Here is a 24,876-nt window from a genome sequence, read left to right as displayed (position 1 = left end):
ATCCACAAACAGATGGTTTAGTGGAAAGGTTCAATAAAACCTTAAAGAGCATGTTACGGCGGGCGGTTGATAAAGATGGGAAAAACTGGGATTGTTTGTTACCGTACCTGTTATTTGCCATTAGGGAAGTTCCCCAATCATCCACAGGCTTCTCCCCGTTTGAACTATTGTATGGCCGACACCCAAGGGGCTTACTGGATATAGCCAAAGAGACTTGGGAACACGAGGTTACCCCTTACAGAAGTGTAATAGAGCATGTTGCCCAGATGCAGGACCGCATTGCTGCAGTCCTACCCATAGTGAGGGAACACATGGAGAAAGCTCAAGAAGCACAGAGGAATACGTATAATAAGGGTGCTAGGGTCAGAATTTTTTTTCCAGGTGATAGGGTACTAGTTCTGGTTCCCACCGTGGAGAGTAAATTCCTTGCTAAATGGCATGGGCCATATGAGGTCTTGGAAAGAGTGGGAGAAGTAAATTATAAGGTAAGACAGCCAGGTAGGAGGAAACCTGAGCAAATTTACCATATAAACCTACTCAAGCCCTGGAAAGATAGAGAAGTCTTGTTAACCCTAGTACCCCCAGGTCCGTCAGAGAATCAAGAAACTGACCCAGAGGTTAGCATAGCTGAAACCCTGTCTGTTCATCAGAAACGAGAGGTTCAGAATTTAGTGAGAAGAAACAAAGAAATCTTCTCTATACGGCCAGGTAGAACTAGCGTAATTGAACATGACCTAGTCTCTGAACCAGGGGTCCGAGTTAACCTTAAACCGTACCGAATCCCAGAGGCCAAAAGAAAGGCTATAAGTTTAGAGGTTAAAAAAATGCTAAAACTAGGTGTAATTGAGGAATCCCAAAGTGGGTGGAACAGCCCTATAGTCTTAGTCCCAAAGCCAGATGGTACAACAAGGTTTTGTAATGACTACCGGAAACTAAACGCGGTGTCAAAATTTGATACTTATCCTATGCCCAGGGTAGATGAACTTGTAGAGAGACTGGGCAAAGCCCGATATCTCACAACCCTAGACCTAACAAAAGGGTACTGGCAGGTTCCCCTCACAGAAAGGGCAAAAGAAAAGACAGCCTTCTCAACCCCAGACGGCCTCTTTCAGTATAAGGTGTTGCCTTTTGGCTTACATGGAGCTCCCGCCACATTCCAAAGAATGATGGATAAAATTTTAAAACCACATGCTCGGTATGCTGCCGCCTACCTGGATGATGTGGTAATCCATAGTGAAGATTGGCAATCCCACCTTCCAAAGGTCCAAGCTGTGCTTGACGCAGTCCGGTCTGCTGGACTAACTGCTAACCCCGCTAAATGCACTATTGGTCTGGAGGAGGTCAAGTATCTGGGATATTCTATTGGCAGAGGTTTACTCAAACCCCAAACACTCAAAGTGGAGGCGATACAAAATTGGCCAAGACCAGTTGCAAAAAAACAAGTAAGGACTTTTTTGGGGTTAATTGGGTACTATAGAAGGTTTATTCCCAATTTTGCAACTAAGGCAACCCCACTAACTGACCTCACAAAAGCAAGAGGACCGCTAATGGTAAAGTGGTCCCCCGAAACCGAACAGGCCTTTAGAAGCCTGAAAGAAGCTCTCTGTGCCCAACCAGTGTTGGTCACACCTGACTTCTCCAAAGAGTTCGTAGTCCAAACCGACGCATCTGAGGTTGGGCTGGGGGCGGTACTCTCCCAGGAGTCTCAAGGTGAGGAGCACCCCATCCTTTATTTAAGTAGGAAACTAAATCCTCAGGAGAAAAATTACTCCATAGTAGAGAAAGAGTGTCTTGCAATAAAGTGGGCTGTAGAGACGCTCAAATACTACCTGTTGGGGAGAAAATTCCGGTTGGTCACAGATCATGCACCCCTTACCTGGATGTGTCAAAACAGGGAAAAGAATGCTAGAGTGACCAGGTGGTTCCTAAGCCTACAACCCTTTAAATTTTCTGTGGAACACAGGTCAGGGCACAAACATGGCAATGCTGACGGGTTGTCAAGGATGCACTCCCTAATATCCATGGTCGCTCATCCCTCGAGGTCTGAGCTGGGGGGGAGGATATGTGACAGAAACCAGGGGATGGTAATAAATTCCGTATATAGGGCTCCCAGGATACTAGACAGTTTCTATCCTGTTTGGCCTGGGAGTGCAGCCTTATAATACATACACTCCATCCCACAGTTTGGCAAGCGCTGGAACTGAGGGATGAGAGATCCAGACCAGAGTTTGTCTGCTGCCTGATTTCTGTCACCTGTCATGCTAATTAGGAATCAGGTATGAAAGACTGATTTCCTGTTTGCTCTGGTCTCCCCACAAGAGCCAGGAAGGCTGCTGAACTACAGAGGGGAGAAGCCTCTTCCCCAAACAGGTTCAATCTTTCTGTTCATTTGTGTAAGACTGCAAAAGTACCGTGTTTTGATGTTGGAAGTGGAAAAGCCACGTCCAACCCTGAGTCAGGGATATCTAAGTTAAGTTATCGCTCAGGTGAGCAGCTTTTGTTTTGATCTGTTTTCTGTTGTATGCACTGTGGCAGTCTCAGTGCCTGGGACTGAATAAACCAGGCATAGCCTGTTTAAAGGAACAGTACGTGACGCCTCATCATTTAACCTACCCTAAAAGACCGTGTTCTAAACAGTCCCGGACAAACGACGGAGTCCCGGAGTAAGCCGTTTGTCACAATATATATACTAGCTGATATTCCCAGCGTTGCCCGGGATGTAAATCCGTAAGTGTATTATTATTTATAAATAGTTGAAAAGAAACATGGAAGAAAATGTAATACTATGTTGTTTAAAAATAGTTTATTGTAAACACACCACAGTACAATGTATATTTTGGTGACATAAGTGATGTAAAAATGTGAGGTGTGTCCCCCGCTAGGGTGTGAGTGGGTGTGAGGCATCGGGTGGGTGTTCAGTACAGGTGGCGGGTGGGTAGTAAGTGCTGGCTGGGGGTGGGACTCCCGCTAGGGTGTGAGGCGGCGGGTGTCTGGTGAGTGCGTGCGGCGGCTGGTCAGTGATGTCGGTGCGTAGGGGTGTGAGTGTGGCGGGTGGGTGTGAGGCGGGAGGCGCCGAGTGGGTGCTGAGTGGGTGCGGCGGCTAGTCAGTGATGACGGTGTGTAGGGGCGGGAGGCGGCGGGTGTGTGTCGAGTGTGGTGGGTGGGTGAGAGGCAGGTGTCTATTGAGTGAGGGCGGCGGCTGTGGGGCGCAGGGGTGTGAGGCAGCGGGTGGCTGAAAGGCAGAGGCGGGAGGCGGCAGGAGTGCGAGAGGCGGCGGGAGTGCGGGCGGTGGGTGGGTGAAAGGCGGGAGGGCGGCGGGCGTGTGGGCGGCGAGTGGGTGAAAGGCAGAGGCAGGAGTGCGGCGGGTGGGTAAAAAGCAGAGGCGGGAGGGCGGGTGAAAGGCAGGGGCGGGAGAGGGGTGAAAGACAGGGGCGGGAGGGGGGTGAAAGGCAGGGGCGGGAAGGGGTTGAAAGGCAGGGGCAGGAGGGGGGTGAAAGGCAGGGGCAGGAGGGGGTTGAAAGGCAGGGGCGGGAGGGGGGTGAAAGGCAGGGGCGGGAGGGGGGTGAAAGGCAGGGGCGGGAGGGGGGTGAAAGGCAGGGGCGGGAGGGGGATGAAAGGCAGGGGCGGGAGTGGGGTGAAAGGCAGGGGTGGGAGGGGGGTGAAAGGCAGGGGCGGGAGGGGGGTGAAAGGCAGGGGCGGGAGGGGGGTGAAAGGCAGGGGCGGGAGGGGGATTAAAGGCAGGGGCGGGAGGGGGGTGAAAGGCAGGGGAGGGAGGGGGATGAAAGGCAGGGGCGGGAGGGGGATGAAAGGCAGGGGTGGGAGTGGGGTGAAAGGCAGGGGTGGGGGGGGGTGAAAGGCAGGGGTGGGGGGGGTGAAAGGCAGGGGTGGGGGGGATGAAAGGCAGGGGTGGGGGGGGTGAAAGGAAGGGTTGGGGGGGGGTGAAAGGCAGGGGCGGGGGGAATGCAGGGGCGGGGGGGGAAGGCAGGGGCGGGGGGGGAAGGCAGGGGCGGGGGGGGAAGGCAGGGGCAGGGGGGAAGGCAGGGGCGGGGGGAAGGCAGGGGTGGGGGGGAAGGCAGGGGTAGGGAGAAGGCAGGGCGGGGGGGAAGGCAGGGGTGGGGGGAAGGCAGAGGCGGGAAGGCAGGGGCGGGGGGGTAAGACAGGTGAGGGGGAAGGCAAGGGACAGGGGGAAGGCAGGGGAGGGGGGGAAGGCAGAGGGGGGGAAGGCAGAGGGGGGAGGGGGGGAAGGCAGAGGGGGGGGAGGCAGAGGGGGGGGGGAAGGCAGAGGGGGGGAGGCAGAGGGGGGGGAGGCAGGGGCAGGAGGCAAGGGGGGTGTCACTGTGTGTCAGTGTGTCTGTCCCTGTGTGTGTCAGTGTGGGGTCAAAAACGGAGCTGGGGGGGGGGGGTGTCAAAAACGGAGCTGGGGGGGGGGTCAAAAGGAGCTGGGGGGGTCAAAAACGTAGCTGGGGGAGGGGTCAAAAACGTAGCTGGGGGGTCAAAAACGGAGCTGGGGGGGTCAAAAGGAGCTGGGGGGTCAAAAACGGAGCTGGGGGAGCTGGGGGGTCAAAAACGGAGCTGGGGGGCTAAACACGGAGCTGGGGGAGGGGTCAAAAACGGGGCTGGGGGAGGGGTCAAAAACGGAGCTGGGGGGTCAAAAACGGAGCTGGGGGGGGGGTCAAAAATGGAGCTGGGGTGGGGTCAAAAACGGAGCTTGGGGGGGTTCAAACACACCCCCCTCCAGCAGTAGCAATTCCTCACCTCAGGCAGCAGCAGCAGCAGTGTGGCCAGGGGTTGGGGACCCCTGGGTTAGAGCGCACCGGCCAATGAGAGCCGTGTAGGGCGGGCAATCCGGAGGGGTGAGACATATGTGTGTGTTTATACTATTAGACCACACCGGCCAATGAGAGGTGTGCGGGGGCGGGTGGGCCAAGGGAGCCATCTCATTGGCCTGAGGCAGAGTGACGGGCCAAAGGTCCAATGTGATTGCCCCTAGACACAGGGACATACAATGTTTAAAAAAAAAAAAATATATATATATATATACATATATACTGTATGTGCAGCTGGTCTCAGCTGTTTTTGGGAGGATAGTGGCACCTCCCCCCAAGGTTTAAGCTCGCCCCTCCCCACTTTTCAAATTGGCAGGTCAGTTTCATTTTACTGGGTTACGACAGATCCAATGTTTGATCATTCTTCCCCTATTTACTGCTGCGGCCAAGTTTATTCGAGCATTTGCCCGTTCTTGGCCGCAGCAGTATCCAGGAGCGCGCCGCAGGGTGACGGGCGCGCGCCGAAGCAGCGGAAGAGCGCCCTCCGATCGGGGCGCTCTCCCTACCGCTGCCGGGTCCGCCGGGTCCCCCGGAACCCCCTGCCGCCGTCCCGCGATCGCGGGACACCAGGGCTCCCTCGGGGGAGGGAGGCGCAGGCACCCGATGATGCGCGCGGCACGCTGAGGGAGTGCGGCTCGCAAGCCGGGACATTTCCCGGCTTGCGGAATGAGCCGCACTCGGATAAACTGTGTCGGCAGTGTATAGAGGTAAATAAGACTTAACTCAGGGAGTGGAAGGACCTGCTAACTGTCATGCCTTGAAGTGGCAGAAGGCTTAAGAGGCTTTAGCCAAAGGGTTAAACTGAATGACACTTTTTCAAGAGAATATATAGGTATTGCACTGTGTATTTTTGTCACATTGGAAGTAGCTTTGGGCATCTTTGTTTGTTTTTTGCAACGTCCATAGTTCAAAGAGTAGAGGATGTCCATAGGTGAGAAGACAGTTTGGTGGGCGAGGAAGGGCAAATTGCCAAGTCCGGTGAACAAAGGGCACCCTGAGGGGACACTTTTTGTATCTGCCGGACTTGGTGGAGCCTGTCCAGGTGGTGGCAATGAGTTTGCCGGAGGAGATAAAGCTCGTAGGCGCTTCTCCCATTGGCTAAATCATATTTCCCGCTCACACGGCTTTTCGAGCTGGCTTGGCACGCCTCCTCCTCTGACGTCAGCCAACGGATGAGCCCCTATTTCTATTGGCTGGCGGAGAGGAATTCCCACACTCTGATTGGTCGCTCCTCCTACCTCCATGGTAAGGACAGCTTAGTGGAGTGTATGTAAGGAGATGGCCGAGTCAGAGAGCAAGACCATCCTGGGAATTGAGCCGATGAAGTTAGGACGGGCTTTTCAAAGTTGCTGTTCGAAATAGCAGAGCAACCGGCTTCGTATTGAAGCTAGAAAAGCCTGCCTCGCAGAGACCAAGTCCCGACTTTTGCGGCCAAGTTCTACAAATCGAAGTAGCGCTCGCGGTCAGGACTTCTTGCTGAAAACAGTTCCAGGACTATGGTTACTGTTACTGCTCTGAGCACAGTGTCTTTGATACAGTAACTATCAGTATGAAGTATGGTTACTGTTACTGCTCTGAGCACAGAGTCTGTGATACAGTAACTATCAGTATGAAGTATGGTTACTGTTACTGCTCTGAGCACAGAGTCTGTGATACAGTAACTATCAGTATGAAGTATGGTTACTGTTACTGCCCTGAGCACAGAGGGTGTTTGTGTCAGTTTAATTGACTGCAGGAGAAGTGAGAGTTTTTATATAAACACGTTTCTTTAACCACATGCATCTTTTTATAGGTTCACACGCTGCTCGCTTCTGATTCCCATCACCCCTCTGGGCTCGCTTTGCTTTATGCTTCACTGATTAAGGAAGTGTCTGTATCAACTGAAACTCTGCGGGTTAAATAATACAATCAGATTGAAGATAAATAATGGGTGCACCCCATAAGAAACAAATGATACAATTGATAAAGTAATGTACGCGTATCTAGTGATTTATCCCCTAGCTTCTGCTATATCTGTATATAGTGAAATCACTCCTCATATCACATGCAGAGGAAAGTGTGGAAAGTATCCTAATATTAGAGATATATTATGTGCATTTTTAACCGACATTTGAATTTGCAGCGAATGTGATGTTTCTATGCAGGCATCTTTGCAATATCTGAGGCATTGTTTTAAATTAGTTATATTCTCCTCCCTTCATTCGAGTGTACAGTGTGCCATACAAATGTTATATTTTGACAGGAGGAGGAGGAATAACCTATATTTCAGGGTCTGAAACTTCTGGGCAAATCAAATGTCAGACCGTAGAAACCTCTGTGATGGGCAAGGGTAACCAGGCTATATAATACAGGTTAAGCCCTCTGGTGTAACGGTGTCAGTAATACTTGCTGAGGTCGGTGTTGGAGAGAAGTGGATCGTAGAGGTACTTTGCCGAGGTCGGGATGGAGAGGTGCGGATCTTTGTACCTAGCCGGGGTCAGGAGAACAGAGTGGAGTCCGAAGGAATAGCTACGGTCAGGAGCAAAGATCAGGAAGCACGACAAGACTCTGGAGGCAAAACAGCAGTGAACACTTCGCACGTCGGAAGGTTTATGCTCAGCCGATGAACCAGTGGTACGGCTGAGCATATAAGGCATACTGGGACCAATGAGGACAAGGCGAGAGGGAGCACGTCAAGAGCACCTACTGTGATTCGTGAATAGGTGCAGGAGACAGGAGGGGGAAGGTTTACTGATGGGGATTGGTGACGCTGTACCTGCGCGTGCAGAGCACGCTTCTCGCGCGTACATGGTGCGCGATGATGCCCCCGCGTGGGTGCAACCCTGAGATGGGACCAAAGGAGTCTGCATTCATTCTCACGCTTGATGCGTGCGTTCTGGTGGACCGGCGGCTGGTAGATGTCACAGGTGACGGGCTGCAGGGGGCGGGGGAAGTGGAGCACACGATAGTGGGCTGAGGTAAGCAGGAAGTGCGCTGAGGGTAGCGAGACTAACGGATCCTTACATCTGGTTGCCCTTGGGTCCCGTGGGCCCCTGGCAGCTATAAGCCAGGGGCCAGTTATCTTATACTTTGCATGTAAAGTGACCCTTTTTTTCCATTTTCCCCTTACCCCAGACTCATGAAACTTTCTGTGTAAGTTTTAGGTGGGATATGTGGGTAAGAATGCAAGGAGTTTGGGTGCCGGTAGCCCCTTAATTGTTCCCGGCGAGCAGGCATGGTTTGCCGGTACGTGGGTGGAATTACACCGGTGGCTGCCCCGTGTCCCCCAGACTCCTAATTTTTGAGCCCTGATATCTCAGTCCTATATCCCTTACGGACTTGAGTCTCCTCAAGGTCCCCCATGTATTAAAAGATGTTTTGTGCACTTTAAACATGTATTATAAGGCTCTATGCAGGCAGCCAAGGCATATGCTTAAGGTGCCAGCAAGTCTGCATAGAGTCCGTAGTTCAAAGAGGAGACGGGACGCTGAGAGGTGGCGGGGAGCTAAGTGGACGGGGCAGGGCAGAGTGCTGACTCCAGAGAATAGAGACCCCCTGCGGGGAGGACCCCCTGGTCTGCCAGACTTAGTGGAGCCTGCCCAGTAGGTGGCAATTGGTTGACTGGGGAAAGCGGCAGAATGTCGTCGCGTTTCCCATTGGTCAGTTCATATTTCCTGACTATGGGGCATCCAGAGCCGGCTTGGCACGCTCCACATCTGATGTCAGCCTAGAGATGAGCCCCTGTTTCTATTGGCTAGTGGGATAGGGTTCCCATGCTCTGATTGGCCGCTCCTCCTCCCTCCATGCTAAGGATTGCTTAGCGGAGTATATGTAAGGCGATGGCCAAGACAGAGAACCAGACCATCTAGTGACTTGAGTCGATGAAGCTAAGGCGGGCTTTTCAAAGTTGCTCTGCTTGAAATAGCGGAGCAGCCGGCTTCGTTTTGAAGCCAGGAAAGCCTGCCTCGCAGAGACTAAGTCAGACACGAGGACCAAGTTCTGAGAATTGAATGTAGCGGTCGCGGCTGGGAACTGAAGCTGAAAAGAGGACCAGGAGAACCGGGTGTATATCCCGGTCAGGGTAAGCACGCCCTGCACCAAGGAAAGCCTAGATTTCCCCCCCAGACACCCAGTAAGTGTATTTTAAACGGTTTCTTGTGTAATTCTTCTTTTTGTACGTGGTTTATCAATATAAACACAATTTGTTTTACCACCTTGTTTTGCCTAATGTATGATCTCGGTAATATATAAGTGGTGGTAAAAGTTCCTGGTCTCCCGTGACAGGCTTTTTTTCTGGTGGCAGAGGTGGGATAATTAAGATTTGATCCTGTGGGGGTTTGTAGTAGCTCATAGATTGTAAGCTCTCAAAACAAGTAGTACACGTACGCACGATTTACACAGGGCAGGAGAAAGTACACTGTTCTTTGTCTTTGAAGTTTAGTGCCCAAAGGTGAAGATGTCTCAGCGGTCAGGATGCTATCAGTCCTGGGATCACCAGAGAGTTGTGACCTGGTGTGAGGGGTACGGACTACCGATGGACTGTCGGGATAAAGCTCAGCTCGAGGAGGATCTGGACCACAACGAAGCCAGCATGGCTTCTCCCCTGGACATGGGGGCAACAGTGGCTACTCCAGCCCAGGACATAACACTGAATATCGAGGAAATTGCAGAGGCAACAGAGGACGAGAGCGAGGATGAGCCTGTGGTCCCTCTTGAAGTAGCCCCGCTGGCTACTGCTGCCCCTGCTGTGGATATTATGGCTATCATTACAGCCATGGCTGTCTGGGTCACGTTTGAACAAAAGTTGCAGCTGATCGCGGCTGCCCAAGGTGGTCAGATGTCCCATCCCCATCGGGACCCTGACCAGCCCCGACCCCCAAAAGGTGTCTTACCACAGCTTTGCCAAGTTTGTGGATAGCACCGATGATATCGACGGCTTTTGAAAGTTTTCGAGGACCAATGCGGACGGTTCCATATCCCAGCCCGGGACCAGGTCCTGCACTTGTGACCCCTGCTTACCGGGAGAGTCCTGAAGGCTTTCCAAGCAGTCCCAACAGGGGACAGCCAAGACTACAACCACGTAAAGGTGATTTTACTTTACCGATATGCCCTAAATCCAGAGGCTTACCGGGGTCTGTTCTGATCTGGGGAAAAGACTAACCGGGACACTCACCTGGAATACGTAGCCCGGCTAACCCTGCATGGTACCCAGTGGATCGAAGGGTGGAATGCCACCAAGTACCGGGGACTGCTGGACCTCATATTCCAGGAGCAATTTCTGCAGAAATGTTTGCCCGAGGTCAGAGAATGGGTAGTTGACAACAAGCGAGGACTACCATTCATCCCAAGACGTGGGTACTCAGCTTAAACCTCCTGCCCAAATGCTCTTCACACTTCTGACATCCTCTGTGGCTTTCATGTCCGATGTCTGAGTAGACACAGGGGCACCATCTTGGTAGCCCAGTGACTCAGGACATAGGACCTGAAAGTCCCAGCTCATATACTGTGCACAAAGCATACAGTATATGTATTTTAAAACACACTGTTTAATAAACTATATATTTTATACTTTTCTAAGTCTTGGTTATGCAGAATATAATAAGAAGTTTGCACTTTATTCCTACAGCCATATTCCCCACACACTTTAACCGGGCTTAGACTTTAAAAATCCTCACAACCTTATTCATGGTTGGAGCAATGCCAGAACCCCTATACGGGATTCAGGGGGACATGGGCATTAACTGGGCATCTCCCCTTAATCTAGGGACTCCTTTACCATTCCAGGGATACCTCACATCCCTATCCTCCATTTACCTCCCTGGTCTGTGCTGAAGCAGGGAATCCTAGCAGTGAGTCGCGCTTGTGTTTTCAAGGGGAGATATTGCCGGGACAATGTGCCTATATGTATCCGAGAATCAGACATGATTCCCGGGTACATTTATGGGGGAACTGACAACTCCGGACCCCAACCTCCTAGGCACATTATATCAATGGATCCTCCGCAACCCCCCCCTCCCCCCCCCCCTTGAAACTCATACCTTATCAATCCCTGCTCGCTGGCACGCCCGGAAACTCATACCCCAGCAATCCCTGCTCGCTGGCACGCCCGGAAACTCATACCCCAGCAATCCCTGCTCGCTGGCATGCCCGGAAACTCATACCCCAGCAATCCCTGCTCGCTGGCACGCCCGGAAACTCATACCCCAGCAATCCCTGCTCGCTGGCACGCCCGGAAACTCATACCCCAGCAATCCCTGCTCGCTGGCACGCCCGGAAACTCATACCCCAGCAATCCCTGCTCGCTGGCACGCCCGGAAACTCATACCCCAGCAATCCCTGCTCGCTGGCACGCCCGGAAACTCATACCCCAGCAATCCCTGCTCGCTGGCACGCCCGGAAACTCATACCCCAGCAATCCCTGCTCACTGGCACTCCCAGAAAGTTTTATGTCATACAATACATTGGCATGATACACTGTTACTGGGCCCAAGAGCTAACTCTCTGGGACCCTTATACACGGATCAGGGGTAACCAAAATGGGCTTAACCTTTGAGAGGCTGGTTACCCGCTCCCGTCACAATGCCAATATATCTGTCTGAAACAAGGGGAGATCAGTTTGTAGTATAACAGTGATCTAATAGAGGGAGAAGAAACTAACAAAGACACTATAGGAAGAAAGCTGAAATCATGTATCTCTAAAAGTAATAGGTTTACTGCACAATCTCCAAAGCCTTATGCCTTAACGCCCCTTAGTAAACATGGACCTTGGAGAGTAAGATAATAGCGACATTACTTTACACTTTGTGGCATATTTTCAAAGCTCCGATGTCTCCGTTCTGTGCGACCTGAGCCGGAAAGCCCTTTCCCGACCTCGTTGCTTTGAGAGTGCGCCCCGGTGTCTGAGACTCACTTAAGGTCATTTTTGGGGATAGCCCAATATCACTGGACATCTGACTTTAGGGAGTAGCGTGTGAAAAATTGTGATAATTATATTTAAATGTTCCTTTGCATGTGCCTCAAAATAAATATTTAGCAGGAACTATTGCTGCGTTTAATGCCTCTTGTTTTGCTCAGGTGATGTATAATACCTTTAGTGAAAGGTTGATTAAGGAAATTAGCAACACTTATAGATATCAATAGAAGCAAAGGTGTACAGCTCATTTCAAGCCCATTCTGGGACACTCAGTTATTATAACTTTAAGGGCCTCTGAACTTGCTTGGTGTTCAAGATTCCGATCCCAATTCCACCATTAATACTCTGCTGTGAGAATGAGTGAAGTTAGAACTTCTTATACTCTGTAAAGTCTCTGGCTTGGGTCTCCTGACCACCAGCGGTCCCCAAAGATGTTACAACCCCACGTTGGGGAGCTCTTTCCTGTAGCTGTGCATTTTATATTAGTATTGAAAGCTGGTTTTGATATTGGTCCAATATTTGTCAATTAAATGCTATATGTTCCTGTGTATATAAATATATTGAGGACTGGGGAAAAGTGCACATTGGGTGGTCCTTAAAAATTAAAGCAACTGTGATATGGTCCGTAATATGGAAAGTTTGAGAACACATGTATTACTGAACATTACGGGCTGAGCAAACTGTTCTGTTTATACAGAGAACACAATTCAAATATTTTGTGTTTTGAAAAAAGTGTAGTTTACTGAGGTTGTTTTAATAAGATGTAACGATGAATCTCTGTGCACAATCTCTTGTCTTGTAGCCCACTGAAGTTTCATTGTCTTGTAGCCCACTGAAGTTTCATGCTCTTACTGTCTGTTCTCTCACTTGTTTAGGATTTCAGAACTGGACTCCTCACCGTACTCTCGTAACACTGGGGGTTTGTCTTATTTTGCTTGTGACCAGCATTGGAATGTCGGTGAAATGTAAGTGGTACTGTAACTGGTACTGGTACTGTAACGGGTACTGGTAATGTAACTGGTACTGTAACGGGTACTGGTACTGTAACGGGTACTGTAACTGGTACTGTAACGGGTACTGGTAATGTAAGTGGTACTGTAACTGGTACTGGTACTGTAACGGGTACTGGTAATGTAAGTGGTACTGTAACTGGTACTGTAACGGGTACTGGTACTGTAAGTGGTACTGTAACTGGTACTGTAACGGGTACTGGTAATGTAACTGGTACTGTAACGGGTACTGGTAATGTAACTGGTACTGTAAGTGGTACTGTAACTGGTACTGATACTGTAAGTGCTACTGGTATTGATACTTAAGTGGTACTGTAACTGGTACTGTAAGTGGTACTGATACTGTAACTGGTACTGTAAGTGGTACTGATACTGTAACTGGTACTGTAAGTGGTACTGATACTGTAACTGGTACTGTAAGTGATACTGTAACTGGTACTGATACTGATACTGTAACTGGCACTGTAACTTAACTGGTACTGTAACTGGTACTGTAAGTGGTACTGTAAATGGTACTGTAAGTGGTACTGTAAATGGTACTGTAAGTGGTACTGTAAGTGGTACTGTAAGTGGTACTGTAAGTGGTACTGTAACTGGTACTGTAACTGGTACTGTAAGTGGTACTGTAACTGACTCCTTGGGTTTTTATACCTTTCATTTAATCTGTGGCACTACATTACTTTGGCCGGTCTTATAGAGTGATTTAAATGTCTTTGTACTATGTTGACATAAAAATTATTCTAAATGTATTAAACATTGGAAAGAAACGCCATACTGTATATTAAAAAAAGATGTGTACAATATTTATGTTTATAAAGCAGAAAGCAAGACGGACTTCCTCAAATACATTAAGTGCTTTCCAATAAAAAGTGGAACATTTTAGGCCATATTTATTAAGCAGCCTCCTGCTATAGGACACCTGACTGTGTCTCATGGAAGTAGGTTACCGTGTAGCACAAAAACTAGTGGAACCATCACACATTAACGTCCTTCTGTGCTGCCGTGGATCCCTGTGCTGCCGGGGATCCCTTTGCAGCCGGGGATCCCTGTGCTGCTGGGGATCACTGTGCTGCTGGGGATCACTGTGCTGCCGGGGATCCCTGTGCTGCCGGAGATCCCTGTGCTGCTGGGGATCCCTGTGCAGCCGGGGATCCCTGTGCTACTGGGATCACTGTGCTACCGGGATCACTGTGCTACCGGGGATCACTGTGCTGCTGGGAATCACTGTGCTGCCGGGGATCCCTGTGCTGCCTGGGATCCCTGTGCTGCTGGGGATCACTGTGTGCCGGGGATCCCTGTGCTACTGGGATCACTGTGCTACCGGGGATCACTGTGCTGCTGGGAATCACTGTGCTGCCGGGGATCCCTGTGCTGCTGGGGATCACTGTGCTACCGGGATCACTGTGCTGCTGGGAATCACTGTGCTGCCGGGGATCCCTGTGCTGCCGGGGATCCCTGTACGGCCGAGGATCCCTGTGTGGCCGGGGATCCCTGTTCTGCCAGGAATCACTGTGTGCCAGGGATCACTGTGCTGCTGGGGATCACTGTGCTGCTGGGGATCCCTGTGCTGCCGGGAATCACTGTGCTGCCGGGGATCCCTGTGCTGCCGGGGATCCCTGTGCGGCCGAGGATCGCTGTGCTGCTGGGGATCCCTGTTCTGCCAGGAATCACTGTGTGCCAGGGATCACTGTGCTGCTGGGGATCACTGTGCTGCTGGGGATCCCTGTGCTGCCAGGAATCACTGTGCTGCCGGGGATCCCTGTGCTGCCGGGGATCCCTGTGCTGCCTGGGATCCCTGTGCTGCCGGGGATCCCTGTGCTGATGGGGATTCCTGGGCTGCCGGGATCCCTGTGTGCCGGGGATCACATTGTGTAGGGGATCACTGTGTGCCGGGAATCACTGTGTGCCGCGGATCACTGTGTGCCTGGGATCACTGTGTGCCAGGGATCACTGTGTGCCGGGGATCACTGTGTGCCGGGGATCACGGTGCTGCCGGGAATCACTGTGCTGCCGGGGATCACTGTGCTGATGGGGATCACTGTGCTGACGGGGATCACTGTGCTGCCAGGGATCACTGTGCTGACGGGGATCACTGTGCTGCCGGGGATCACTGTGCTGCCAGGGATCACTGTGCTGCCGGGGATCACTGTGCTGCCGGGATCCCTGTGTGCCGGGGATCACATTATGTCGGGGATCACTGTGTGCCGGGGATCACTGTGTGCCGGGGATCACATTGTGTCGGGGATCACTGTGTGCCGGGGATCACTGTGTGCCGGGGATCACAGTGTATAAGTGGCCTAACATTAGAATACAACTTGCAAAGTATGGAGCTATACAGTAGTAATATCCCCAAAATTAAACAACTGAGGAAGAGCAAAAGATTTGTTATCAGTAATGTTTGTATGGTTTGCTGAGGTGGAAGAAGGGATGTAAGAGGGGGACACAAAGTCAATTCTCTGTTTACATTAAATAACCATCGCCAAGTATTTGTCCTTGTCATAGGCAGTGGATTTACAGGCACATTTCCATGTTACAGATATCCAGGTTTCCAGAGAATTACAGCAATTATCCACAGATCACATCACCCAGAACAGCAGCCTGGCTCAAAGTATCCAGAGCAGAGAGGACCTGCTGAGGGAGAGCGACATGCACCGGCAGCAAAGCAAACAGGAGGTTGAGAAAGTGTTACAGGAGCTCAATAGATACAATGACACCCTACAGCAATACAAACAGACCCTAAAGGAGTCCGAAGAGAAACAGAATGTTCTGCAAAAAGTGCTGAACGATACCAAAGCGGAGAAGCAAAATACTGAGCAGGAGCTGAAGAAAACCCAAGCAAGTCTTAATCAGCTTAATAAAGGTACTCTCTTCCATCTGTGGGAGAAAATAAGTGTATAGCGCTACTCTGGAAATGTGTGCTAAATATGTGCCATTATACTAGAAAATGAAACGATTGTGTCGGGAAGTACAGTTAAAGCATGTATAATGTAACCCGCTGTGGCTATTGGTGGTGGCCAAAATAGTCCTGTGACCGGCTATACTGGATATACAGGCGTTAAAGCCTTAATGACCTTTATATCGTAGCACACTTATTGCAGGTGCTAAGTGGCCAGGGCGGGGTGGAGTACTGGGTCTGCGGTTCAGCTCCGGAGACGCCCTGCACATCTATACTAGGAATAACATTTTAATTTAAAATATTTTTATTTACGGCGACATTATCGCAGAGAGGTCCTGCCTCTCACCCGTCTCCCCTACAATCTATCCTAAACGCTGCTGCCAGAATCACTCTACTCTTTCCTAGATCTGTCTCAGCATCTCCCCTCCTGAAATCCCTCTCCTGGCTTCCGATCAAATCCCGCATCTCACACCCCATTCTTCTCCTCACTTTTAAAGCTTTACACTCTTCTGCCCCTCCTTACATCTCAGCCCTAATTTCTCGTTATGCACCAACCCGACTCTTGCATTCTGCTCAAGGATGTCTTCTTTCTACCCCCATTGTATCTAAAGCCCTCTCCCGCATTAAATCTTTTTCACTGACTGCCCCACACCTCTGGAATGCCCTTCCCCTCAGTACCCGACTAGCACCCTCTCTATCCACCTTTAAGACCCACCTTAAGACACACTTGCTTAAAGAAGCATATGAATAGCACTGTGGATATTCTGAACACATGATACATAAAGCTTGGACCCCTGCAGATCCACCTTTAAGACTCACCTTAAGACACATCTGCTTAAAGAAGCATAAGAATAGCACTGTGGATATTCTGAACACATGATACATAAAGCTTGGACCCCTGCAGACGCACTTACCAGAACTCCCTCCTACTGTCTCTGTACGTTCTCCCTACCTACCAATTAGACTGTAAGCTCCTCGGGGCAGGGACTCCTCTTCCGAAATGTTACTTTTATGTCTGAAGCACTTATTCCCATGATCTGTTATTTATATTATCTGTTATTTATTTGATCACCACGTGTATTACTACTGTGAAGCGCTATGTACATTAATGGCACTATATAAATAAAGACGAACAATACAATAGAGGGAGGCGGATCTCTCTGCTGCAGACAGATCTCGCCGGATGAGCCCTTCTCGGAGGGCAGGTCATCTTGGCGCCGGCAACTCGCCATGTTTGCTAATGTTGCTCTCACTGGTATTCGGGCCTTTCTGCATACCGTGAGAGCACACAGCAAAAACATGGCAAGTTCAAAATCTTGCCCAAAATTTATTTTCGGCGCTTACTGCATGAGGCCCTTAATGTTTAGTGAATCCCTTGGGAAATTTGACTCAGCCGCTGCCTTTGTGGGCTTCCTTCATGATCTTATTAACTCTGATAATGATTTATGCTCTTCTATCAATCTCTAACATTAAAAAAAAACCTGCTGTAATATGATTATATTAAATAACTGGCTAAATATTATCAATGAAGGAATAAAAATCTGCAGAAGGGGAACATACTTCCATCAAGGCTGAGACAGAGTTTACTGAATTCATCTCCCATGGAAATCCCATGGACATTATGGCTCTATCATTAGGGGAGGGATTTTATATAGGCCTATAAGGAATCTGTTGGATACCTAAGATGGTCACTGTAAGAGATGTGTTCAGAGGTATGCAATGGAGACTGTTTTAAGGTGAAATTAAAATAAGGCTTTATTGCGCCTGTTGCTTTAAACACAGCAAACATGTAAATCAGCATACAAAATCCGCTCCACTCTGGAATATATATACACTTTTGATCCAGCTCTCTAACTGCATGCTTAGCCCAGCGATTCACCAGCCCAAACCATAGAGACCTTCATATACTTAGATAGACATAGATAATAGTCTTAAAAGAAAAGTCTTATCTGTTAGCTGGGTTGCTGTAGGGGAAGGCTTCTTTGTTCTCCTGGTGTCCACACCCATCTGTGATAAGGCAATGTCAGGATCCAGGTATAATAGTATTATCCCCTGTGTCTTGTTGTCAGCTTGCAGTCTCTTTTGGCAGGCTCAAAATGTATGTCTCCTTGTTCAGCCCAGTTGTGGACTAAGGAGGCTCTCTTCCTGTCTCAGAGGCAGGCTTTTTCTAACCCCTGTAATCAGCCGGGTGGTGTTAGTTAATTGCCTACCAGCAATTAACCACCACACTGCTGGTTTAGAGGCACATTTCTCAACAGGGATAAGTCCCCTGTTACATACCTCCCCTGTTTGTGGGAAGCTCGGGCTTACCACGGCCAAAGCCCATCCTTCCACTCTCATTCGAGATCTTTCTGTGACTTGAATGAGAGTGGATAGAGGAAGAGAACCCTCAGTCCCGCTGGGATTGGAGCCCTTTATCCAGTTTATTCGTGTCTCCTCCCGAAGGTGCTTGAGATCAGCACTCCTCAGTTGCTCGAGGAGGACTTTTTCCACGAATAGCTACCAATTAGACTGTAAGCTCCTCGGGGCAGGGACTCCTCTTCCTTAATGTTACTTTTATGTCTAAAGCACTTATTCCCATGATCTGTTATTTATATTATCTGTTATTTATTTGATTACCATGTGTATTACTACTGTGAAGCGCTATGTACATTAATGCCGCTATGTAAATAAAGACATACAATACAATACACTCCTCAGTCGCTCGAGGAGGACTTTTTCCAAGAATAGTCTTTTTACTGCATGCGCGGTTATGAGGTTTCCCTTGCGTCGGGTGCTCCTCTTATTGTAGGCAGACTGTATGGCAACAGTTGCAGAGTGTTTTAGAATAGCCCTTTGAGTTTTCTGCTCTTGAAGCTGTCTCTCTGCACTTTTTCCACTTAATGGAGTTGCAAGTTCAGCCTCTTTGGGATTGAGTTGCAATTCCAGATCCACTTCCAGAGAATGTTCCATCTTTTCAGCTTCATCAGCTAAGGATTCTTCTGCTTTTGATTCAGCACGTGTACCTTTTTTTGCTGCCTGTTCGGTGGCTGAAGGTTTAGCTAGTGCTTGTTTAGGTGGTTCAGACTTTGCAACCTTGTTTTTTAGGCGAGCGGTATTCCCAGCCCTCAATGTACCCTTTTTCCTTTGGGTTTTTGTGGCTATGGGATACGGATGCTTGGTCAGGGTCAATACTTGTCCTTGTAGTACTGTAATCTCATCCGCGAGAGATCCCTGTTTCTTGAGTGTGTCTTGCAAGTCTCTTCTCAGGGAATTTATCTGCGCACTGTGCTTTCTCTGAGCTTACTTCCACATTTTTATTGTATTTTGAAGCACTGTGAATTTCTTTGCTCGGGCCACAGTTACTTGTCTCAGTTTCTGGACCTTCTTGTGCTCCCCCTTGTGTCGAATCACCTGGGCTCTAAGCTTGGCCTTTAGCGATGCTTTGGTGATACTCAGGGTAGCCTTCAGTTTCTCATGCTGCTTTGCGGAGACATACTGGGTAATCAGACGTTCCTGCAGCACTTTAATTTCTTTTTCAGCCTGCAGATTTTCTTCCTGCAGAGTTTGCTGCTTGTCCTCAACATTCTGGAGGTGCGTACGCAGACCTTGCAGTTGGTTCTGCAGTCGGTGCTTTGCTTCAAACTTTTCCTCTTCCAAAAATTCATTTATTTCTTTAAGCTCGTGCAGCTTTTCATTTTTTTCCTTGACGTGGTCTGTCAAATGAGAATTCTCTTCTTTCAGTCTTAAATTTTCTCTTTTTGCAGTCTCTGTAATTTTCAGGGCCTCCATGTACTCCTCCTTCCATTTACGCACATCTGCTTTGAGAATGACAGTCTCCTGGCATGAGATTTCCTTCTCTAGGTTGAGGGTCTGAAGCTCCTTCTGAGAGACTTTTAGATTTAAATTAAGATGGAGGATAGTTTTCTTTGAAATGTCCAGCTTCTCAATGAGACTGTGTAGTTCCTTTCTGGAGACTTCAAGTTCTGTGCGTCCGCTGTTGATCTCATGATGTGAGGCATCCAGTGATGCGCGGAGTGTATGAACCTCCTTCTGGGGTACGTCCACCTCTGTCCGGACACAGTTGACCTCTTGTTGTGAGGCATTCAGTTGTACGCGAAGAGTGTGAACCTCTTGCTGAAAGACTGTAATCTCCTTCAGTGCCTCCTCATACTTCCGCTTCAGCTCAGCCATCATTTTATCGGATTGGCTCTGCTTTTCCACCATGGTGGCTTTAGTATTGTTTGCAGCATCTAGCTCAGTCTTGAGATCGTCCAATTCTGTCCTGGCCAAAGAGTAAATTGAGAGCACATCTTTCTGTAGCTTCACGTTATTTTTCTGTAGCTCTGTGTAATCATCTTTCTTCAGTTTCAATTGTTCACGGAGCATATCACAGTCATGCCTGGAATTTTTCAGGGCTGGTCAAGGGATCGACACTCACTGGTTTTGGCTCCGCTTCCCTGGGATGGTTGGTTGAGGGTTTCTCACTGTTGGCACCGGACAGACACTTCTTTGGGTTACCCGACTTCTGCCTTGGGCCCTCTGTATATTCGGTCATTCGCATGACGAATCCTCCATTTTCTCTAGGCTGCAGGGTATCTCAGCCCCCCTTTTTCTCTGTGGGATCTGCGGACATGTCTTGTCCTTCCACGGTACGTGAAGAACTGCTTTTCTTTTTCTATTTGCACCTTTTTGTTTTGGATGACTCTGTCCCCTCAAGGATACTGGGGTCTCCATCTTCATTGGAAATTTTAGCAGCGTCACTGGATCCACCATGCTTTTCTTGCAACTCTATTAGCTGACGGAAATATTCGGTGATCCGCTGCTCCCGCTCTTTCTCCTGCCGATCATATTCGTCAACATAGGGAGCGGTCTTTTCGGTTCGTATCGAGTTAAGGTACCCCCCACCATTCTTGGGGTGTTTTGTGGGTGTGACTTGGTTTGGGTTCCCTGTAAGAGATGTCTTCCTCCTCATCGGACTGGAAGGGCCACTCTTACATGGGGTAGGGTTCATTACAGGAACGCTGCATCTTGTCCTCCATTTTGGGGCTATCAGGTGTATTTTGCTTCCTGACCTCTGGAGGCGCTATTGCAGCTTTTGCCAGTGTATTTTCTAGAACCCCAGCTTGTGATAGTACTACCGGTGGGCATATTTTGCTTGTAGAGGTCGTAGGTCTCACAGGCATCTCCATAGACTTTTTCTTTCCTTTAGTAAGTTTTAAAACATCAGCAGTCGTGTGCATGCATTCTTTCTCATTAGGTATACTGGATGTGCAGTTGCTAAGTAAAAACTTCTATTTGCTTTACACCATTTACGTGCTGGGTGCAATCCCTCCGCTTCAGCAAAATAATGTGGTTTTCTGCTTGAGTTCAGTAATTTTCAGTCTCATCTTTGGGTATTATGGCATTCACTCTTCACACTTTGGGTGCCTTTTTTACTCCCAAGATACATAGGCAGACTTTACTTGCAGAAAAAAAAATATATTCTTTGCAGTGGAATTTTTTTCCACTCCCGGCAGGGCGACTCAACACTCAGCAATTGGCTTTGGGATACCTTTTACACAGTTCAGCAATCCCTTTTTCTCCGGTAGGGCAATTTTACACTCTGCACTTGTTTGCTGAAAATTCCCCTGCTTCACCACAGTTTTGCATCAATTTTCACATTTTTCTGCATATACTTCATTCACAGCTGGTAGTCATATGCGGTGTGGCAGCCTTTACTTGCAGAATCAGTACCGCTCGTGGGTCATCATCTGTATTCACTGCTTCAACAAAACATTTGAAACCAACAAACGCCTATCCCTTTTTAAGGGCTAACTTACTTCTTGAACCCTGACTATGGCTTGAAGGCAAAACCCCTATTTCAACGACCATATTACACTTTATTGTGATAGGCAAGTAAGGTTTACCTGCTTCAGCAGTCTCTCTCTCTCTCTCTCTCTCTCTCCCTCTCCCTTTCCCTCTCCTCTCTCTCTCTCTCTCTCTCTCTCTCTCTCTCCCTCCCTCTCCCTCTCCCTCTCCCTCTCTCTCTCTCTCCCTCTCTCTCTCTCTCCCTCTCTCTCTCTCTCCCTCTCTCTCTCTCCCTCTCTCTCTCTCTCTCCCTCTCTCTCTCTCTCTCTCTCTCTCTCTCTCTCTCTCTCCCTCCCTCTCTCTCTCTCTCCCTCTCTCCTTTCGTGCATTGTAGATTTCCTGCCTGGATGTGTATCCCATTAATTCTGGTCTCTGCTGCATGAGATTCTTTGCTTTGTTGCGCAGTCTGTTTGCAGTAACTATGTATGCAAAAAGCAGAAAAAATTTCACAGGCAATCTCCGGGGCCCTTTTTAACTTCAAGGCCCACCTCTCATCCCACTTCTGATGACCATATGTTAGAGACGTGTTCAGAGGTATGCAATGGAGACTGTTTTAAGGTGAAATTAAAATAAGGCTCTATTGCGCCTATTGCTTTAAACACAGCAAACATGTAAATCAGCAAACAAAATCCGCTCCACTCTGGAATATATATACACTTTTGATCCAGCTCTCTAACTGCATGCTTAGCCCAGCGATTCACCAGCCCAAATCATAGAGACATTCATATACTTAGATAGACAGATAATAGTCTTAAAAGAAAAGTCTTATCTGTTAGCTGGGTTGCTGTAGGGGAAGGCTTCATTGTTCACCTGGTGTCCACACCTGTCTGTGATAAGGCAATGTCAGGATCCAGGTATAGAAGTATTATCCCCTGTGTCTTGTTGTCAGCTTGTAGTCTCTTTTGGCAGGCTCAAGACATCTGTTTCCTTGTTCAGCCCAGTTGTGGACTAAGGAGTCTTTCTTCCTGTCTCAGGCAGGCTTTTTCTAACCCCTGTAATCAGCCCGGTGGTGTTAATTGCCTACCAGCAGTTAACCACCACACTGCTGGATTAGAGGCACATTTGTGAACAGGGTTAAGTCCCCTGTTACAGTCGCCATGAAGAAACACGAATCCTCTCTGAAGCAATCGGGACCATCTCGCTTTCTGGCAATTCCTGCCCTCAGTTCTCAACAGGAAGTGACATCATCCCCACTGAAGCAAGTGTGGCCATCTTACTTCCTGGCAAATCCTGCCCTTACCCCCTGTCACAGCAGACCAGGTCTTTTAACACATTTATATTTTTGGGATCAATCAATAGCCAAAACAAGGCAGTGAAATAAAATGGGGTTAATTTGGATAAAATCTTGGAAATACAACAAAACACAAACGACAGAAATATACACACTTACTGGGGTCTGGGGTTTGAGATCTATCCTTCCCTATTTGCTGGGCATCTGCTTGCAATGTCTAACCCTGATCGATACCTTGTTCCAGACGTCCTGGACTGAGATTCAGCAGAAACTCCTGACCGGGACCAAGTCCCTATACTCTTGGAACTGATTTCGGCAGGAAATCCTGGCCGCGACCGCTAGTTCGATTTGTAAAACTTGGCCGCAAAAGACGGACTTAGTCTCTCTGAGGCAGGCTTTTCTAGCTTCAAAACAAAGCCGGTTGCTCTGCTATTTCGAAAAGAGCAACTTTGAAAAGCCCGTCCTAACTTCATCGACTCAAGTCACAGGATGGTCTGGTTATCTAACTCGGCCGTCTCCTTACAGACCCTCCGCTAAGCTATCTTTAGCATGGAGGTAGTAGGAGCGACCAATCAGAGCATGAGAATTCCTCCCTGTCAGCCAATAGGAATAGGGGCTCGTCCTTTGGCTGACTTCAGAGGAGGTGGCGTGGCAAGCCGGCTCCAAAAGCCGTGTGAGCGGGAAATATGATTTAGCCAATGGGAGAAGCGCCTACGAACTTTATCTCCCCCAGACAACTGATTGTCACCCTCTGGGCAGGCTCCACCAAGTCCGGAAGATACAAAAGATGTCCCCACAGGGTGCCCTTTGTTCTCCAGACCTGGCAATTCGCCCTTCCTCGCCCACCAACGGTCTTCTCACCCCTGGACATTTTCTCCTCTTTGAACTACATACAGTACTCTATACAGACATGCCGGTGTCTATGCAGATGCCCTAGCTGACTGTATAGTCTTATAACAAATGTATAAAACATTATAAAGCACACTTTAATAAACTATGCACTTTGGGGAACCCTATATTTATATGGGAAATGGTTTTGGGATATTTGGGCTCAAAATTCAGAAGTCTGGGAGACACTGGGTTGCCCTGGTGTAATTCACCCAGCATACCAGCAAATCGTTCCTGCTCGCCGGGGAGAATTAAAGGCCTACCGGTAACAATGGCCCCGAACTCCTGCAAACAAAATAATTTAATTTCTACCCAAATATCCCCCTAAAACGGCACACAAGAAATCTCACAGTTCTAGGGCCAAGGGAACATGAAAACAGAAAAAAGCAGATGGTCACTTTATTTTCCACATGTATTAAACCTGGTCTCTGGCTTATGGTGCTTATGTAGCTACCAGGGTCCCCACGGTTTCAGGGGGTAACCAGAGGGCTTAAACTTTATTAGATAGCCTGGTTACCCCCCCCCCGTCACACCCCCCTGCTGACAAGAACTAAGCCTCACTCTGGTCCTCAGTGCCAGCAGCTGCAGCTGGCCTTTAAATAGCACGCAGTTGCTACCAAACTTTGCTCGTGAAAAGTACTCCGTACTGTGCCTTGTTCCTGCTTTGTTCCAGTCCAGTATCCACTGCCTTGTTCCTGCTTTGTTCCAGTCCAGTACCCCCTGCCGCTTTGTTACTGCCTTGTTACAGTCCGGTTCTTCCGTCCTTGTTTAGTCCTGAGTCTTCCCCTTGCCTGTGCCTGCACCTTCCCCAAACCAGACCCGTCTTCCACTGCATCCCAGGCCTCAGATCCCAGGCCAAGGTCAGTGTACTACACACTACCTCTGCCCTGAGGGTCTGTATCCTGTCCTGCAGTCAGTAGCGTTACAAGGTCAAAGCAAAAGTGTGGGGATTTCCAGCTAACAATGACCCAAATAGCCATTACGACATACAATATATATAATTTTTCCCGAAGAGTCACAGTTATCATCTGGAAGGTGGTCAAAATGCTCAAACATAACTCTGAGTAAAAAATTGTAAAGGACTCTCTTGGTGACTGTGCTCTTGTCTCCCAGTATCTCTCCTGGTGTCTGTGCTCTTGGCTCCCAGTATCTCTCCTGGTGATTGTGCTCTTGTCTCCCAGTATCTCTCCTGGTGTCTGTGCTCTTGTCTCCCAGTAACTCTCCATATGTCTGTGATTATTTCTTTTTCAGAATACTGTCCCGATCAATGGACATTTTTTGGTGGAAGATGTTTTTATTTTTCT

At 48.9% G+C, this 24,876-nt stretch overlaps 1 protein-coding gene across 2 annotated transcripts in view; it reads left to right on the top strand.

Moving 5' to 3' along the window:
• CD72 (CD72 molecule) overlaps positions 1-24,876 on the top strand; it is a 122,195-nt gene that overhangs the window by 97,033 nt on the left and 286 nt on the right. For both annotated transcript variants that reach the window (XM_075575298.1, XM_075575290.1), the window contains exons 8-10: positions 12,594-12,683; positions 15,265-15,588; positions 24,824-24,876. The exon at positions 24,824-24,876 is cut by the window's right edge. In XM_075575298.1, coding sequence (XP_075431413.1) covers positions 12,594-12,683; positions 15,265-15,588; positions 24,824-24,876 — 467 coding nt within the window. The remainder of the gene's footprint in view (positions 1-12,593; positions 12,684-15,264; positions 15,589-24,823) is intronic.

Source organism: Ascaphus truei, chromosome 1 (assembly GCF_040206685.1).
Source record: "Ascaphus truei isolate aAscTru1 chromosome 1, aAscTru1.hap1, whole genome shotgun sequence".
Lineage (NCBI taxonomy): Eukaryota > Metazoa > Chordata > Amphibia > Anura > Ascaphidae > Ascaphus > Ascaphus truei.
The sequence above is the reverse complement of the archived record's forward strand: the minus strand, read 5'-3'. Positions and strand labels throughout refer to the sequence as shown.